Source organism: Moschus berezovskii, chromosome 25, assembly GCF_049115385.1.
Source record: "Moschus berezovskii isolate FMDL1 chromosome 25, NW_MosBer_1.0, whole genome shotgun sequence".
Taxonomy (NCBI): domain Eukaryota; kingdom Metazoa; phylum Chordata; class Mammalia; order Artiodactyla; family Moschidae; genus Moschus; species Moschus berezovskii.
This window is the reverse complement of record NC_142484.1, coordinates 21,560,185-21,580,592: the sequence shown is the minus strand read 5'-3', so window position 1 is coordinate 21,580,592 and position 20,408 is coordinate 21,560,185. Positions and strand designations below refer to the sequence as shown.

The 20,408-nt window shown below is 39.1% G+C and overlaps 1 protein-coding gene and 2 pseudogenes across 1 annotated transcript; all 3 read right to left on the bottom strand.

Moving 5' to 3' along the window:
- Positions 1–3,770: 3,770 nt before the first annotated feature.
- LOC129548504 (olfactory receptor 8B3-like) lies at positions 3,771–4,752 on the bottom strand (annotated as a pseudogene).
- Positions 4,753–11,472: 6,720 nt separating this feature from the next.
- LOC129548502 (olfactory receptor 8B8-like) lies at positions 11,473–14,814 on the bottom strand (annotated as a pseudogene).
- Positions 14,815–18,552: 3,738 nt separating this feature from the next.
- LOC129548501 (olfactory receptor 8B3-like) lies at positions 18,553–19,532 on the bottom strand. Its single transcript, XM_055415020.2, has one exon. It carries the CDS (start codon positions 19,483–19,485, stop codon positions 18,553–18,555), a length of 933 nt encoding a protein of 310 aa, XP_055270995.2. The 5' UTR covers positions 19,486–19,532.
- Between the last annotated feature and the right edge of the window lie 876 nt (positions 19,533–20,408).

Genomic DNA, 20,408 nt, shown 5'->3' with positions numbered 1-20,408 from the left:
TTGTCATATGTGAAATGAATCACCAGTTCAGGGTCGACGCATGTTACAGGATGCTCGGGGCTGGTGTGCGGGGATGACCCAGAGGGAGGATAAAGGGAGGAGGGAGTTGGGAGGGGGGTACAGGAAGGGGAACTCATGTACACCCAGGGCGGATTCATGTCAATGTATGGCAAAACCAACCAATATAATATTGTAAAATAATTAGCTTCCAATAAAAAATAAATAAATAAATAAAAATAACAAAAAAATTTTTAAAAAAACAAAAATAAATAAATAAATAAATATCCAAGGTGACTCCATCATCCTACCATTCACTGAGGGACCTGGAAATTCCAGCCTCAGAATGGAAAACTTCCCCACCCAGAGAGGAATTTTAACATACAAAGGTATATATTTTGTACAGTAAAGCCTTGCATGTAAACCATCTACTTCATCTGATGCTAAAATGAATATACAATGAAATGTCATTAAGATGGAGAAAACACCAAGTGTGCCAGACTAAGGGAAAAATAGCATGTAGATCTTCAACATGGGCATTTGCTGACATAATCACTTTTGAGGAATAATTGTAACCATGTAAATCTATTTTCGGATCTACCCACATGTAGAATGTAAGTCTGTTATTTAGTCACTACATCATGACCAACACTTTTGGAACCCCATTGATTGTAGTCACTATGTTCCTCTAATATGGGATTTCCAAAGCAAGAATACTGGAGTGCTTTGGCAGTCTACTGTCTTGCAAATGAAAATCTAAATGTATACCCGTCTCTTACATTTCTTTGTGTGCTAGACTCTTCACAGTTACAAAATGTGTGTGGTTTTTTATTCTGTTTTTCTTTTACATAATCATTGAATGGTTGAAGCAATAATTATTATTTCTTCCTGAAATCAGCAAGCATTTTTAGTTCAACCCTTGCTTGTTCTTAGGAGGTGAAACCAGGAACTACGTACCTGGAAGTGCTTGCAAAATGGCAAATGTGTTGCATGCCCTCCAGTAGTTTTTAGGCAATGATTTCACAAAACAAAAGATTTGAAGGCAATCTGTGTATGTCTGTCTCTGTGTGTGTTTGCTTGTAAGGAGGTTGTGTAAAAGAGTGGAGGGTGGAAGTAATAAAATTAGTAAATTCTCTTCCTGGTTTCTATAACTGCCTAGAGAGTCCATGCTTTCACACTGAATTGAGGGGAGGCAGGGGAGCGTTAGTGACTCAGTCATGTCCGACTCTATGACCCAATGGACTGTAGCCCACCAGGCTCATCTGTCCATGGAATTCTCCAGACAAGATTATGAGAATGGGTTGCATTTCCTTCTCCTGGGAATCTTCCCAATCCAAGGCTCAAACTCATTATAATCTGCTCCAGAGAAGCTCTCCTATTACATAGACACAGGAGAAACTCGGCTTGCCTGTTTAACTCTCAGCTGTACAATTTTGATAGAATTATCTTTTCTCTCATAATTTCTTTAGTGCATAACAAAAACAAGCAAACACTATAAAGGATAACTCTGTGTTATACATGTAAACACTACCTTGATTCCCCCTTGTTTTAGTGAGGTCCAAACAGACACTTTGTGGCTCAGATGGTAAAGAATCTGCCTGAAATGCAGGAGATGTAGGTTCAATCCTTGGAATGGGAAGATCTCCGGAGGAGGGCATGGTAACCTACTACAGTATTCTTGCTTGGAGAATCCCATGGACAGAGGAGCCTAGCAGGGTATAGTCCATGGAGTCGCAAAGAGCTGGACAGGATTAAGTGACTAACGTGAAGAAACACACAGAGTTGATAATTAAAATGAGAACTAGGTTATTTCTTCTAAAACTTTCCCAAACACAATGTTTACAATGGTATGCCAATTTTAAAATTTCATTTTCCTTAAATAATTTCTCCAAAGAAGACATAAAGATGGCTAACAAACACATGAAAAAATGCTCAACATCCCTCATAATCAGAGAAATGCAAATCAAAACCACAATGAGGTACCATTTCACACCAGTCAGAATGGCTGCTATCCAAAAGTCTACATGCAATAAATGCTGGAGAGGGTGTGGAGAAAAGGGAACCCTCTTACACTGTTGGTGGGAATGCAAACTAGTACAGCCACTATGGAGAACAGTGTGGAGATTCCTTAAAAAACTGGAAATAGAATTGCCATACAATCAAGCAATCACACTCCTGGGCATACACACCCAGGAAACCAGAATTGAAAGAGACACATATACTCCAATGTTCATCTCAGCACTGTTTATAATAGCCAGGACATGGAAGCAACCTAGATGTCCATCTGCAGATGAATGGATAAGAAAGCTTTGGTACATATACACAATGGAGTATTACTCAGCCATGAAAAAGAATACATTTGAATCGGTTCTAATGAGGTGGATGAAACTGGAGCCTATTATACAGAGTGAAGTAAGCCAGAAAGAAAAACACCAATACAGTATACTAACACATATATACGGAATTTAGAAAGATGGTAACAATAACCCTGTATACGAGACAGCAAAAGAGACACAGGTATATAGAACAGTCTTTTGGACGCTGTGGGAGAGGTGAGGGTGGAATGATCTGGGAGAATGGCATTGAAACATGTATATTATCATATGTGAAACGAATCACCAGTCCAGGTTCAATGCATGATACAGGATGCTCGGGGCTGGTGCACTGGGATGACCCAGAGGGATGGGATGGGGAGGGAAGAGGGAGGGGGGTTCAAGATGGGGAACACATGGACACCCGGGGCGGATTCATGTCAATGTATGGCAAAACCAACCAATATAATATTGTAAAGTAATTAGCCTCCAATAAAATAAATAAATAAAAAACAAATAAAAGAAAGAGAATTAAAAAGAAAAGAATGAAACCTAATTTTAAAGAAAGTTTATTGTTTCTAAAATGACATGTTCGATTTTTATTTTGAGGCTTCTCAAATGACAGATTTTTGACCAACTTTTAACACAATTTTGGCACCTCAAATAGTGATAAAATATATAATGGAATAGATGGGCCTCTGTAATGCCTACAAACATTCCCAAATTGTGTAATTATTATTTGCTTATTTAGATATACTTTAGAGGCAGAAGTATACTAAAATTAGTGGACTTAAAGTCAGAAAGCTAAATTTGGTCTAGACTTTTTCATTGAAAAGATATATAACTGCAAATAAGGCAATAACTACATTAAACTTTATTTTCCCAAACAGGCAATAAATATATATTGACAATCCATTATGTACAGGACTGGGTGTGCAAAAGTAAGAAAACCCTTTTCCAAATGAAGCATAATGTGAAGTGCTTACAGATGCAAAATGGGATATACTAAACAGTCATTATAGAAACTTCCATCTCAAGCATTAAAGGAGAAATAAAGTGAAGGCTAGAGAGACAGGAAAATCAAACATTGTCTGACTCATGCTTCCAGTGACAAGAGGCAGATAAGACATCTCCAAAGACATTGTCAGTCTAATGTTCCCTGCTTTCATCATCTGTAGAACAGTCTTCTATTTCCAGAGAGAAAAACATTCAACATGATAAAGAAAAAAAAGAGATAATACTTTTCTTTTTACTAGTATTAATAAGTGGGAAAAGAGGAAAGGGAATTGTGCAAACAGTGAGGAAAGAGAGAAGACCTACTCTACAAAAACTGAAAATAAATTAAAAGAAGATTCAAATTTTCTTCAACATGGTGAGAAAGAAAAAAGATTGTCAATAAAATTATTTTAAACACAGAAAATTTCTGCCCTGTGACTAATTGCACAAAGAGATAGTTTCTAATTAAATTTGTCTTCTATTCAGAGTTTTTCTCAGAGCAGTTTTCACATCTTTATTCCTCAAGCTGTAGATTAAAGGATTCATCATGGCAACCACATTGGTGTAAAAGAGAGAAGAGATCTTTCTCTCATTCATAGACCCAGCAGAAGATGGTTTGAGATACATAAATATACATGATCCAAAAAACAGAGAAACAGCAATGATGTGGGAACTGCAGGTATTGAAGGCTTTGGACCTGCCCTGTGTGGAGCGTATGCGGAGGATGTTGGTGAGGATGAGGCCATAGGAGACAATGATGGTGAGACTGGGTACAATGATGTTAATACCTGCCACAATGAAAAGTTCTAGCTCATTGACATAGGTACTTGTGCAGGAGAGCTGGAACAGAGGAAGGATGTCACAGAAATAATGGTTGATGGTGTTTGCATCACAGAATGTCAGTCTCAGCATGCATCCAGTGTGAGCCATGGCACAAGAAAAAGCCACCAAGTAAGAACACAGTATAAGGCTGGTACACACTTTAGGAGACATAACAACATTATACAAAAGTGGGTTGCAGATGGCCACATAGCGATCATAGGCCATTGAAGTCAGCACATAGATTTCAGAAATACAAGAAAAAACAGAAAAAGTAAAGCTGAGTCATGCACCCCAAGTAAGAAATAATATTCTTCTTTGATGTGAAATTAATCAGCATTTTGGGTGTAAACACAGAAGAATAACAGAGATCTATGAAGGACAAGTTAAACAGGAAAAAGTACATGGGGGTATGTAGGTGTGAATTTAGCCCAATTAGAATTATCAATCCCAAATTCCCCATCACAGTGACCATATACATTACTAGAAACAGGAAAAACAGGGGGAGTTGGAGATATGGTTGGTCTGTTAATCCCAACAGAATGAATTCGGTCACAAAAGAGTCATTTCCAGGAGCCATTCTTCTCTAAGGGAATCTGTGGACTCAGAAGAAAATAGTAACATTAGAAAACACCTCAGTTCTTGCCATAATATTTCATCCTACAATAGCGTGTATACACTGGCAATGCATGAGCTTAGACCCTACCTAGACCTATGGAGTTTACCTTTACCGCTATCATGATACAGAGTGAAATGGACTTTCACTTTATCAGAGCTTTTATAAGCTAATATAGCAAAGACATCACAAACTTAGCTTATAGTGGGAAGGCCACAGACAATGATGACACTGGAAAAACCAAGGGACAAGAACTGTTGATCAGGACAGGGTTGTGTTACATCCCTCTCAATGTTTCCTCATTCACCTCAACTCTTCCCTCACCAGGAAAATCGCAGGCAGTGTTCCTAGCAACCTGGTGCTAGTTTCTTTCTTTTATTTATTTATTTATTTTGAAGGCTAATTACTTTGCATTATTGTATTGGTTTTGCCATACACTGACATGAATCTGCCCCGGGTATACATGTGTTCCCCATCTTGAACCCCCTCCCACCTCCCTCTCCATCCCATCCCTCTGGTTCATCCCAGTGCACCAGCCCCGAGCATCCTGTATCATGCATCAAACCTGGTGCAGATCAGCCTTCACTGGCAGGAACCAAGAACACTGTTTCTAGTACAAAATGAAGGCACCAGAATCCTCAAGTGGTTAAGTTATTTCCCCTGCCAGAGAGTAAAATCTACAAAGGTAGAAGACTGAGAGTCCCACCTACTTAGAGGAGACTTCCTGATTAATATACACTTTGAGCCCCTGAATAACTCTGAATATTCTCTGACCAATCCCCTAAAGAGATTTTCCCACAAGCTTCACTTGAATCTCAGAACTACACAAAATGGGAAAGCATGGACATATTTAGGTTCCTGGATTTTCATCTCAAAACAAGGATTATATGTTGTAAATTGAATTCAGAAACTTACCCTCCTTAGTTGAGAAAACCTCAGAACTGGCTCTTTTACCAGTGGTCTCTATCCAGTTGATACTGGAAATGCATTTTCAGATTCTTGAGGCTAAATTCCTTTGATTCTAAGGGAGACAGTCTAGACATAAATCAATATATTCCTTGGAAATTTTTCTTAATATAATATCTGATAATTATTTTCAGTCCTTTCGAGCAGCAGAGAAAAATCAGCCTTTTTATTATTACACTTGCTACCTGATTAGACACAGAAGATTTAATGTGTGTTTAATGATGTGATGCATTTGGTTAAAAATAGGCTAGAAGCTTGTTCAGTCTTTTCCCTAGGGTGTAGATTATATGTATAAATGGGAATAAGGCAATTATATATCTTGGATCATGACCTGTCTTTTGTTTCTTGGGGGATCGCTGTTTTACTCCGTTTCATTTTAGGTATTGTACATCCCTCAGTGTAGATCTGAAGTAAATTCTCATCTCCTCATTACTTTTACCTCGAAGGAAAAACTACTTAATTATTTCATTCCCTCTTTATTCCCTTTTCCCCAGTGTACATACTCTGTAAGTCTCCTATTTCCAGGTTTCCTCATTTCTTTATCTGAAATTTCTCAAGTGTTGCAGTAACTCATTTCAGTTCTTCTCTCTCTAGAGTATCTCGGAAATAATTTGCAATGTCATATACTCCTTCTATGGGGCTTCCCCAGTAGTTCAGTGGTAAAGAAGCTGCCTGCCAATGCAAGAGACACAGGTTTGATCCCTGGGTCAGGAAGATCTCCTGGAGAAAGAAATGGCAACCTCTTCCAGTATTCTTACCTGGAAATCCCATGGACAGAGGAGCCTGATGTTTTATAGTTCATGGTGTCACAAAGAGTTGGACACGACTTAGCAACTCAACAATATATTCCTTCTATAGTTTATACTTTTAAAAACTTACTTGAAATTTGTACCTGATTCTCCCGCTGGGTCTATAACATTTCAGTAACTGAGATTATCAAATTCTCATCACAGAAAAGAATAGGGGCTATGGAGTTAAAGAGAGTGTTGTTAATCTTAAATTCCTACTTACAAACTATAATTCTTTGGGCAAGTGACTTCTTTCTGTTCCATCCTGTAAAATAGTGTTGGTAGAGCCATTTTCTGTTTCATTGGACTACTACTGTGTTGATTTAATGGAGAAAGCCTAAGTGAACTGGTTAAGAAAGTACCTGGAATATGGTAAATAGTCAATAAATGTCAGCTGTCATTATCCATGCTCATAAATTTCACTAGGTTCTCCACCATAACAATCATCAGAACTTTTTGCCACTTGGATACCTGTGTTCCTCTAGAAACTGTAAATTCTACAAGGAAAAATATTTCTTTTACTTTGTTTACTATATGGTTCCAAGATCTAAGACAATGCAGATACATAGAAGAAACTCAATAAATATTTCTGAAAATCATGTTATTTTCCTCTAAGATCCATCAGAACATATTCAACATTTCTCTTACACCAAATCACAACATATACAACCAGAATGACCTCCACCCATTTTTACAGGAAAAATATCTTGCCTCTGAGATTCATTAGATCACAAATTCTCCATCTACAGTATAATAGATGATAGAGGAAGAAAAAGAGCATTGAGTCTAAAGATCTTCTTTTCCTAAAGGGGAAAAGAAAGCCTTCTTACAAATATCATCTGTCCTAAAAGTAACAATATTCTTCTGAATCAAAAACTAACAAAGAGTGAAAAATCAATAAAAATCTGATAACTCTCCCTGTGAATTAAGGAAGAATGTTATTTATCTCTGAATAGTCCTTGTCAGAAAATAGGGATTTTATCATTTGGAAATGTTTTGGAAACATTTTTAAATGTTTTCAAGATAATCTAAGTAGCCAGCTCCCATTGGTGGGAAATTTTGACTTGGATTAAGATTTGAATCAATTTTAAAAATTGCTTTAGAAAAATTTCCCAAATGAGGGCTCTTAAGAAAAATTTTAAAAATCAGATTAAGATCCTTGAAATATATGGCTAACATTTTTAATTGCAGAAAAATTTATAATATTATGGGAGAACAAATTGGCAATTATTTTGCAAGCTACTTTCACATCTTCTTATTTCACTCAAAGAAGACTGAGTTCTTCACAGGAATGTTAATAGGTCCTCTGGAAAGCAGTTCTTTTTTTATTTAAACTTTTTATTCTCTATTGAGTAGAGCTCATTCCCAATATTGTGATAGTTTCAGTTGACAATGAAAAGACTCAGCCATATACATTCATTTTTCCCTTCTCCCTCAAACTCTTCTCCCATCTAAGCTGTCACATAATATTAAGTAGAGTTCCCTGTGGTATACCAGAGGTCCTTGTTGATTCAGTTCAGTTCAGTTCAGTTCAGTCACTCAGTCGTGTCCGACTCTCCGCGACCCCATGAATCACAGCACGCCAGGCCTCCCTGTCCATCACCAACTCCCGGAGCTCACTCAAACTCATGTACACAGAGTCGGTGATGCCATCCAGCCATCTCATTCTCTGTCGTCCCCTTCTCCTCCCGCCCCCAACCTTTCCTAGCATCAGAGTCTTTTCCAGTGAGTCAACTCTTCGCATGAGGTGGCCAAAGTATTGGAGTTTCAGCTTTAGCATCAGTCCTTCCAATGAACACCCAGGATTGATCTTCTTTAGAATGGACTGGTTGGATCTCCTTGCAGTATAAGGGACTCTCAAGAGTCTTCTCCAACACCACAGTTCAAAAGCATCAATTCTTCGGCACTCAGCTTTCTTCACAGTCCAACTCTCACATCCATACATGACCACTGGAAAAACCAGAGCCTTGACAGACGGACCTTGGTTGGCAAAGTAATGTCTCTGCTTTTTAATATGCTATCTAGGTTGGTCATAACTTTCCTTCCAAGGAGTAAGCGTCTTTTAATTGCATAGCTGCAATCACCATCTGCAGTGAATTTGGAGCCCCAAAAAATAAAGTCTGACACTGTTTCCACTATTTGGAGTAGATCATATTAAAAAAAACAAAAAAACAGTCTTTGGGACTCTGTGAGAGAGGGTGAGGGTGGGATGATTTGGGAGAATGGCATTGAAACATGTTTATTATCATATGTGAAACGAATCACCAGCCCAGGCTCAATGCATGATTCAGGATGCTTGGGGCTGGTGCACAGGGATGACCCAGAGGGATGATAAGGGGAGGAGGGAGGTGGGAGTGGGGTTCAAGAAGGGGAACACATGTACACCCAGGGTGGATTCATGTCAATGTATGGCAAAACCAACCAATATAATATTGTAAAGTAATTACCCTCCAATAAAAATAAAATAAAATATAAAAGAAGGAATTATATACATGGTTCATGATCCGTCTTTAGTTCCTTAGGGACTCACTCTTTTAACCATTTTTGCTTTACTCTAGGGACTGAACATCCCTCAGGTGGATCAAAGTAAATTCCTGTCTCCTCATTATCTTCACATCTGAAGGGAAAGCTACTGCATCGCTTCATTCCCTGTTTTGTCCACTTCTTAAGTGAATGTGTTTTCCCCAAGGGTCCTACTTTCAAGTTTCCTTATTTCTTTATCTAAATGTTTTCAAATGTTGAAATAACTCATTTCAGTTGTTCTTTCTGTGGGATATCTCTGAAATAATTCAGAATACTCTATGTTCCTTCTATGGGGGCTTCCTTCGTAGCTCAGTTGGTAGAGTCTGCATGAAATGCAGGCAACCCTGGAGAAGGGAATGGCAACTCACTCCAGTATTCCTGAACAGAGAATCCCATAGACAGAGGAGCCTGGTGGGCCACAGCCTGTGGGATCGCAAGAGTCGGACAGGACTAAACATACATCACAGATGTCCCTTCTGCATTTTATACCTTTACAGGTTACACCTTTAACACACACCTGACATTTCTTCCTGACTCTCCTGTTGGGTCACTTTCTGTAAAATTTCAGTAACTGAAGTTGTCAGTTTCTTCTCATAAGTAAACAGTAGGGGCTATGCAGTTAGACTGCTGTGAATCTTGCTTTCCTTCTTCCACCATTACAAACTATAATACCTGCATTATTTAGTTGCTCAGTCATTTTTTTCTACAGTATTCTGATAGAATGAAACCTAATATGAAAGAACATTTACTTTTTCTAAAAAGGAAACAAATTTAACTTCTATTTTGAGGCCTCTCAAGTGGAAGGCTTGTGACCAGCTTTAACACATTTTTGGCACCTCAAATAATGGTAAAGTTCAGAACAGACTGGATGACCTCCTGCAGTGCCTGTGACAGTCCCTAAATAGTGTACTTATTATTTACATCTTTAGATGCATCTATCAATAAGGAAGACAAGTTTATAAAAAGGGATAATATGTAAATGAGAAAAATATCTAACTAGGTCAACTATTTTGTATACCTAGAACTCCGGGAGTTGGTGATGGACAGGGAGGCCTGGCGTGCTGTGATTCATGGGGTCGTGGAGAGTCGGACACGACTGAGCGACTGAACTGGACTGAACTGATTGGCCTTGGCATGTGAAAATCATAAATGTTTATACTGAGATCAGGGAATGTGGTATGAGTGGTCATTTAAAACCATAAGTCAAGCATTTAACAAGGAGAAAAAAGCCATAAGTCAATGCTGAACATTTAAAAATGCAAACAAGCAAACATAGCAGTGTTGCTAAATTCACAATATCTAACTCTTGTGAGAAGATTAGAAAACAAGTAAAATCAAAAATATTATTAATGTTACCTTTAGAAATGTTGAAATTGTCATGATTAAGACTTAAAATTTTTAAACTATTTTCCTTATTTTCTAAAAAAAAAAGAAGAGAAAAAATCCAATAACCTGTCCAGAAAAGACATTACTACAACTTGAGTCATCCACCAAATGTTTCTTTCAAATTATCATAGTTCTAACTGCAGATCAATTTATGGTTATATACCTTAAAATTCATATGGAAGTAGTATATGGAAGCCAACCAAAGCAGGAGCGATTTGTTTGTGTCAAGGTTACATCAAAGGGATGGAAGTTTGTGGGTTTAGCTTTTTTAATATCAAAAATTTCAGTTTTTATCTGATCCAGATAAATCCCACAATCTCTATAACATTTCTAAGGCTATTCAGAAAAAGGAGGAGACTCATAAATACAGGTTTAGTTTTCTATCATTTTTTCTAGAGTCCTTCTAATTTGAGCTTTAATTACTGCTCACCATTTTATGTCATGAAAAAGTGTCTTATTTCTACCTTTTTTCCCCCAGTTCCTGCCATAGCTTATTCACCTTTGTTCACCTAAATTCTACTACTATATGGTCACTGTACATTATAAGTTCAGAAAAATTTTACAGACTGGATATATTTACTTCACCAGATGGAATAGAATAAACTTCCAGATTAAAATACAGGTCCTAAGCCTCAGGAACACACTCCACAGGGGAACTTTTACTTATTGGCTATATGTTTGTTGAGCCAACCTCACGAGAAGTTTCTGGGTTCCTTTCTCTCCCATGCCCTGTTCTCTGAATGACAAACATTGCCAAGCATTCCAAAGTTCTTTTTTAAAAATTTTTGAAAGTAGGGACATTTTTACTTGACCAATCATCTTCCCAAAAGGCATTCTCTTTCCAATAAATAACTACAACAAAAACCACCCTGACAAACTCTTTTTCTAAAAAACAATAAAATAAAAGAGCAATTCCCACCCTGAAAGAAATTCATGCACCACCCTGAAACAAAGCACAGTCAGTTTACAAGTTTCTGTTTTTCCTGGGCCATGTTTACTTAAATGAAATTAATGAAATAAAATAGAAGCAAAGGATACTAAAGAGATTAGACTTCAAATCTATTGCTAATCAAAACTGAATCCCACTTACAGCTTTTCTCAGAGCTGTTTTCACATCTTTATTTCTAAAGCTGTACATTAAGAGGTTCATCATAGCAACCACATTGGTGTAAAAGACAGAAGAGATTCTTCTTTCATTTATAGACCCAGCAGAAGACGGTTTGAGATACATAAATGAAAGTGATCCAAAAAACAGAGAAACAGCAATGATGCGGGAAATGCGGGTGCTTAGGGCTTTGGACCTGCCTTCAGTAGAGCTGATACGAAAGATGTTGGAGAAAATGAGACCATAAGAGACAAAGATGGTAATACGATGCACAATTAAATTGATGCCTGCCACAAGAAAACTACCAGCTCATTGATGTGGGTACTTGTGCAGGAAAGTTGGAGCAGAGGGTGGATGTCACAGAAATAATGGTTGATGGTGTTTGCATCACAGAAGTTTGGTCACAGCATGCATCCAGTGTGAACCATGGCACCAGAAAATGCCATCAAGTAGGAACCAAGCAAAAGGGTGGAACAAACTTTAGGGGACATAAAAACATTATACAAACATTATACAAAATGGGTTACAGATGGCCACATAGTGGTCATTGGCCATTGATGTCAGCACATAGATTTCAGAAATAACAAAAAACAGAAAAAATGGAGCTGAATAATGCATACCATGTAAGAAATAATATTCTTCTTTGATGTGAAGTTAATCAGCATTATGGGTGTAAATTCAGAAGAATAACAGAGATCTATAAAGAACAAGCAAGAGAGTTTCAGAAAAACATCAATTTCTGCTTCATTGACTATGCCAAAGCCTTTGACTGTGTTGATCACAATAAACTGTGGAACATTCTGAGAGATGGGAATCCCAGACCACCTGACCTGCCTCTTGAGAAACCTGTATGCAGGTCAGGAAGCAACAGTCAGAACTGTACATGGAACAACAGACTGGTTCCAAATAGGAAAAGGTGTACGTCAAGGTTGTATATTGTCACCTTGCTTATTTAATTTATATGCAGAGTACATCATGAGGAACGCTGGTCTGGAAGAAGCACAAGCTGGAATCAAGATTGCTGGGAGAAATATCAATAACCTCAGATATGCAGATGACACTACCCTTATGGCAGAAAGTGAAGAGGAACTCAAAGGCCTCTTGATGAAAGTGAAAGAGAGAGTGAAAAGGTTGGCTTGAAGCTCAACATTCAGAAAACTAAGATCATGGTATCTGGTCCCATCACTTCATGGGAAATAGATGGAAAAACAGCGGAAACAGTGTCAGACTTTATTTTTGGGGGCTCCAAAATCACTGCAGATGCTGATTGCAGCCAGGACATTAAAAGATGCTTGCTCCTTGGAAGGAAAGCTATGACCAACCTTGATAGTATATTAAAAAGCAGAGACATTACTTTGCCAACCAAGATCCGTCTAGTCAAGGCAATGGTTTTTCCCGTGGTCATGTATGGATGTGAGAGTTGGACTGTAAAGAAAGCTGATTGCCGGGAGCCAGCGAGGGAAATCCTACCCATGGCAAAGGTCAACTGGGGAAGAGGCCTGACGGGCAAAGGCTAATCAGGACTCAAGGAGCCCCCTGGACTTACCTGAGCATCTACCCCAAAGAAAACCGGAATCTGACTGCTCTACTATCTTACGCCTCTTACCAAGTCCTCTAATACTTACGGGGGCTTCCCCCCAACCACCTTTCTCTGAAAACATTAATTCAGAGCTGTAGTTAAAAAGTTCTCCTCGGCTTAATAGGAGTGTTCCAATCCAAGCCCCTCTGATAGCTTTCTAACTTGCATGACAAGTTTGTCCGGGCTCTTACAACTACGAATGTGACTGTTTATAGCCTCCCAGCCATGCAAGGACAGAAAGCCTAATATTCTAAAATACAGGAATCTGTTGAAGAAGTTAAAATCATTAGAGTAGTACTAAAAAAGATTTCATTGTTGAATCAATGCTTGCTGCAAAGTTTCCTCTATCTATTGTATCCTTGGAAATATATTAATCACATATAGAGAATATAAGTAGTAGCCTTTGATTTAACCACATCAGATCTTAAGTTAATAAGTTCCTTTCTTGCAGCTCACTACACCGGTGCCTTATAGGAATGTAACTTTGTTATGCACCTAACTTTAGGAAAGTCACCTTAAAAGAAAAGTCTTTTACTTGCTAACTAACCTATTGTCAGGAGAAGAGGGCCATAAAACTGTTAGCAGGCCCCCTGGCCAGAAGATAATGTAAACCACCTAAAAACTTTTATCAGGAGACACACAAAAATAAGCCCTGATCCTGATAAGGGTCAAGACTGCTGACCCCACGCGATTTTGGCATGACTCTATACCTCCCTTTCTCTGTTTCTTATGCGCATAACTTAGGGTATAAAAGCAACACTGGAAAATAAAGTTTTGGGCCTTGCTCACTGAAGCTTGGTCTCCCCGTGTCGTTCTTTCTCTTTTTCCATCCTTTTCTCGATTCTCCTTTTTCTGGTTGAGATCCTTGGAGCGCTGGGCCCTCTGAGTTTACTTATCTGCCTGGGCTTCTAAGACCCACTCGAGGGGGTGCCCTGGTGGGGTGCCTCCAGCGATTCGAGAGGGCGCCTGCGGCCTATGTAAACAGAGCAAACCCCATGCTGGGGTTTTATTGGTTTCCAGCGTAAACCAAGGAATCATCAGCCCCTGTCTCTCTCTCTCTCTTTCTCTCTCTGACGCCGATGCCGTTCATCCCGAGGATACCCTGGGCCATATCGAGGCTGGACCCCGATAGCTGATCACCGAAGAATTGATGCTTTTGAACTGTGGCATTGGAGAAGACTCTTGAGAGTCCCTTGGACTGCAAGGAGATCCAACCAGTCCATTCTAAAGGAGATCAATCCTGGGTGTTCATTGGAAGGACTGATGCTAAAGCTGAAACTGCAATACTTTGGCCACCTCATGCGACGAGTTGACTCACTGGAAAAGACTCTGATGCTGGGAAAGGTTGGGGGCGGGAGGAGAAGGGGACAACAGAGAATGAGATGGCTGGATGGCATCACCGACTCTGTGGACATGAGTTTGAGTGAACTCCGGGTGTTGGTGATGGACAGGGAGGCCTGGCGTGCTGTGATTCATGGGGTCGCGGAGAGTCGGACACGACTGAGCGACTGAACTGAACTGATAAAGAACAAGTTAAAGAGGAAAAAGTACGTTGGGGTATGTCGATGTAACTTCAGCCTAATTAAGATTATCAGGCCCAGGTTCCCCATCACAGTGACCATATACATACCTAGGAACAGGAAGGAAAAGGGAAGCTGGAGATCTGATTGGTCTGTTAATCCCATCAAAATGAACTGAGTCATGAAAGACCCATTTCCAGGAGACATTCTTCTCTAATGGAATCTGTGGATACAGGAGAAAGAGTTCCATTAGAGAACAACTCACCTCATCCACTGTCCCATTCTCCAGAACAGAATACACACGGCGAACACCTGACACTATTCTGACCCGGTCCCATACAGTCTGCCTTTTCCATTATCAGGATACAGAGTGATGTGGACTCACCTAATTAGAGTTTCTATAAGCCAAATATAGCAAAGGACATCACAATCATACTAGAGAGGAAAGGCAAGAGATGCCATATGCAAATATACCCTCTGGAAAAACCCAAGGAAAAGAAGGATGCACAAGGATGCAACTCTTCTACTCTCTTCTCAACATTCCCTCATTCCCCTGAACCCTTCCCTCACCAGTACAATTGGGGGCAGTGAGCCTAGCAACCTGGCACTGGCTTCTCATGCAGATTAGACCTTATGTGGCAGAAACCAACAGCACTGTTTCTAAATCAAGATGAGGGGACCTGAGAATTAAGTTACAATTTGTCACAGAGTAAGAATCATAAAGATAGAAGAGTGAGAGGTCTACCTACTTACAGGAAACTTCCTGACTGATGTGTCCTTTGAGCCCCTCTAATATTCTCTGATTCCTCTAAAAAAGACACTTCCAGTAGTTTTGAGTCTCAGCTGCTCAAAATAAGAAAGAATAGACATATAATAGGTCCCTGGACTTTGATCACAAAGCAAAGAATAAGTATTGTAAATTAAATTCAGGAACTCACCCAACTTTGATCTTAAAACTTCACTCCTGGCTCTCTTACCTTGGCTTTTTTTTTTTTTTTAATTGGAGGCTAATTACTTTACAATATTGTGGTAGTTTTTGCCATACATTCACATGAAGCAGCCTTGGGTGTACACATGTTCCCCATCCTGAACCTCCCTCCCACACTCTTTCCCATCCCATCCCTCAGGTTCATCCCAGTGCAGCAGCCTAAGCACCCTGTTTCATGCATTGAACCTGGACTGGCGATCTGTTTCACATATAATAATATATGTTTCAAAGCTATTCTCTCAAATCATCCCACCCTCACCTTCTCCCACAGAGTCCCAAAGTCTGCTCTTTATATCTGTGTCTCTTTTGCTGTCTCACATATAGGGTTATCATTACCATCTTTCTAAATTCCATATATATGTGTTAATATACTGTTTTTCTTTCTGACTTACTTCACTCTTTATAATAGGCTTCAGTTTCATCCACCTCACTAGAACTGACTCAAATGCATTCTTTTTAATAACTGAGTAATATTCCATTCTGTATATGTACCACAGCTTTCTTATCCATTTGTCTGCTGATGGACATCTAGGTTGCTTCCATGTCCTGGCTATTATAAACAGTGCTGTGATGAACATTGTGGTACACATGGCTCTTTCAATTCTGGTTTCCTCGGTGTGTATTCCCAGCACTGGGATTGCTGGGTCGTATGGCAGTTCTATTTCCAGCTTTTTAAGGAATCTCCACACTATTCTCCATAGTAGCTGTACTAGCTTGCATTCCCACCAACAGTGTATGAGGGTTCCCTTAATTTAGAAAGATGGTAATGATAACCCTGTATGTGAGACAGCAAAAGAGACACAGATGTATAGAACAGTCTTTTGGACTCTGTGGGAGAGGGCGAGGGTAGGATGATTTGGGAGGATGGTACTGAAACATGTGTATTATCATACGTGAAATGAATCGCCAGTCCAGGTTCGATGCATGATATAGGGTGCTCGGGGCTGGTGCACGGGGATGACCCAGAGGGATGATATGGGGAGGGAGGTGGGAGGGGGGGTTCAAGATGGAGAACACATGTACACCCGGGGCAGATTCATGTCAATGTATGGCAAAACCAATACAATACTGTAAAGTAATTAGCCTCAAATTAAAATCTTAAATAAATAGATAAATAAAAATATTTCTATGGCTGTCTAGAAACAGGAGACTCATGAATAGAGGTTTCTGTTTTCTGTCATATTTTTCTAGATTCCATCTTTCTAATTTGAGCTTTAATTACTACTCACCATTTTATCTTATGAAAAATATCCTATTTCTTTCTGGTTTTACACAATTATGGCCACAGTTTATTCACCTTTATTCCTGTAAATACTACTGCTGTATGGTCACTATGCATTATCAGTTTAGAAAAACTTTATGGACTGGATATATTTACTTCACCAGATGGAACAGAATAAACATCCAGATTAAAATGCAGATGCTAAGTCTCATGATTACTCTCCACAGGGTCTTCTTATTTATTGGCAATGTGTCAGTTGAGGTCCAGCCTCATGAGAGGTTTCTGGGCTCCTTTCTCTCTCATGCCCTGTTCTCTGAATTACAAACATTGCAAGCATTCCAAAAACTAATTTTTAAATTTTGTGAATGAAGAAACACTTTAAATCATGATCTTCTCCCCAGGATACTACCCCAAAGGCATCTTTCCCATAAACAACTATAACAAAACCCGATGAACTGTTTTCCTCAAAAATTAAAATAAAATAACAAAAGAGCAGTATGCACTCTGAAAGAAATTCATGTAACACCCTGAAACAAAGCATACTCAGATTAAAAACTAGAATAGTTTTTCCTGTGCCAAGTTTACATAAACAAAATTAAAGAGATACAGTAGAAGCCAAGTACATTGAGACAAGTAGTCTTGAAATCAGAAACTTAAACTTCTTCTAGACTATTTCATTAAAAACACATATGACAGTAAATAAATCATTAACCACTCCATGTACCAACCATACAATGAATACATTTTGACAATCCATTACATGCAGATAACAAAATTCTTTGTCAAAGGAGCCATTCACAGTGCTTACAGATACAAAGTGGGTTATACTTAACAGTCACTATGAAGTCTTTCCACTTTAGAAATTAAAAGTGATATAATCTTTCTCAATGAAGCCTGGAAAGATGGAAAAAGGAAACACTCTGATTCATACTTCTAATGGCAATTGGCAGATAAGACATCCCCAGTGACATTATGTCACCCTCAGTTTCAGTCACTCAGTCCTGTCCAACTCTTTGCGACCCTATGGACTGCAGCACACCAAGTCTCCCTGTCCATCGTGAACTCCTGGAGTTTACTCAAACTCACGTCCATTGAGTCGGGGATGCCATCCAACCATCTCATCCTCTGTCATCCCCTTCTCTTCCCACCTTCAATCTTTCCCAGCATCAGAGTCTTTTCCAATGAGTCAATTCTTCACATCAGGTGGCCAAATTACTGGAGTTTTAGATTCAGCATCAGTCCTTCCACTGAATATTCAGGACTGATTTCCTTTAGGATAGACTGGTTGGATCTCCTTGCCATCCAAGGGACTCTCAAGTGTCTTCTCCAACACCACAGTTCAAAAGCATCAGTAATATCACCCTAATGTTCCTTAATTTGATGATTTGTTGACCAGTCTTCTGTTTTCACAGGGAAAGGTAAGTTCACACTAATGCAGAAAATATATTATAATAAATAATATGATAAATAAACAAAATGATTAGAATGAATGATAAATAAGATAGTATATGTTCTTCTTAATAGTATTAATAAATGGGAACATGTGAGGAAAGGAAATTATGCAAATGGTAAATAAGGAGAGAAGTCTACTCTGTGATAAGTACAAATAAATTCAAATGTCAAAAACTTCTTTCACGTGATACAAAATAGGGTAAAAGTGATAATAAGATCATCAAAATTAAAAAGATAATATCTCTACCCTGTGATTATCTGCAAAAAGAGATGTTGTTTCTAATCAAAAATGTATTCCTCTTACAGTTTTTCTCAGAGCAGTTCTCACATCTTTGTTTCTCAAACTGTAGATTAAGGGGTTCATCATAGCAACCACATTGGTATAAAAGAGAGAAGAGACTTTTTGCTCATCCAGAGACCCAGCAGATGATGGTTTAAGATACATAAATGCACATGATCCAAAGAAGAGAGAAACAGCAATGATGTGGGAACTGCAGGTGCTGAGGGCTTTGGACCTGCCCTGTGTGGAGCTGATGTGGAGGATGCTGGAGAAAATGAGACCATAAGAGATAAAGATGGTGAGACTGGGCACAGTGATGTTGATGCCCACCACAGTGAAAACAACCAACTCATTGACATAGGTACTTGTGCAAGAGAGCTGAAGCAGAGGGTGAATATCACAGAAATAATGGTTGATGGTGTTTGCATCACAGAAGGTCAGTCTCAGCATGCATCCAGTGTGAGCCATAGCACCAGAAAATGCCATCAAGTAGGAACCAAGCATAAGGGTGGAACACACTTTAGGGGACATAACAACATTATACAAAAGCGGGTTACAGATGGCCACATAGCGGTCATAGGCCATTGATGTCAGCACATAGATTTCAGAAATGACAAAAAAACAGAAAAAGTACAGCTGAGTCATGCACCCCATGTAAGAAATAATATTCTTCTTTGCTGTGAAATTAATCAGCATTTTGGGTGTAAACACAGAAGAATAACAGAGATCTATGAAGGACAAATTAAACAGGAAAAAGTACATGGGGGTGTGTAGATGTGAATTTAGCCAAATTAAGATTATCAAGCCCAGGTTCCCCATCACAGTGACTATGTACATTCCTAGGAACAGGAAGAACAAGGGGAGCTGGAGATCTGGTCGGTCTGTTAAACCCATCAAAATGAACTGAGTCACAAAAGACCCATTTCCAGGAGACATTCTTCTCTAAAGAAATCTGTGGATACAGGAGAAAGAGTTCCATTAGAGAACAACTCACCTCATCCACTGTCCCATTCTCCAAAACAGAATACACATGGCGAACACCTGACACTATCCTGACCCGGTCCCATACAGTCTGCCTTTTCCATTATCAGGATACAGAGTGATGTGGACTCGCCTAATTAGAGTTTCTATAAGCCAAATATAGCAAAGGACATCACAATCATAGTAGAGAGGAAAGGCAAGAGATGCCATATGCAAACATACCCTCTGGAAAAACCCAGAGAAAAGAAGGATGGACAAGGATGCAACTCTTTTACTCTCTTCTCAACATCCCCTCATTCCCCTGAACTCTTCCCTCACCAGTACAACTGGAGGCAGTGACCCTAGCAACCTGGCACTGGCTTCTCATGCAGATTAGACCTTATATGGCAGGAACCAAGAGCACTGTTTCTAAATTAAGATGAGGGGACCCGACTCTAGGAGAATTGTTACCAACCTTGTCACAGAGTAAAAATCATAAAGGAAGAAGAGTGAGAGATCAACCTTCTTAGAGGAAATTTCCTGACTGATACGTCCTTTGAGCCCCTCTAATATTCTCTGATTCCTCTCCAACAGATATTTCCAGAAGTTTACTTGAGTCTCAGCTACACAAGATAAGAAAGAATGGACATATAATAGGTCCCTGAACTTTGAACACCAAACAAGGAATAAGTATTGTAAATTAAATTCAGAAACTCACCCAACTTTGATCTTAAAACTGCAGGACTGTCTCCCTTACCCTACGTCTTTACCCTCTCGGTTCTGAAAATGTCAATTCATGTTCTCCAGGCTTGATCCCATTGATTTCAGGGGAGAGAAGCTAGACGTTAATTCACCTATTCCCTGGAAGTCTTTCTGAGCTTCTATAATTTCTGATATTT

Bases quoted from the DNA above. Each gene is read 5' to 3' on its own strand.
- LOC129548501 (XM_055415020.2), bottom strand. From the start codon at position 19,485: ATGTCTCCTGGAAATGGGTCTTTTGTGACTCAGTTCATTTTGATGGGT.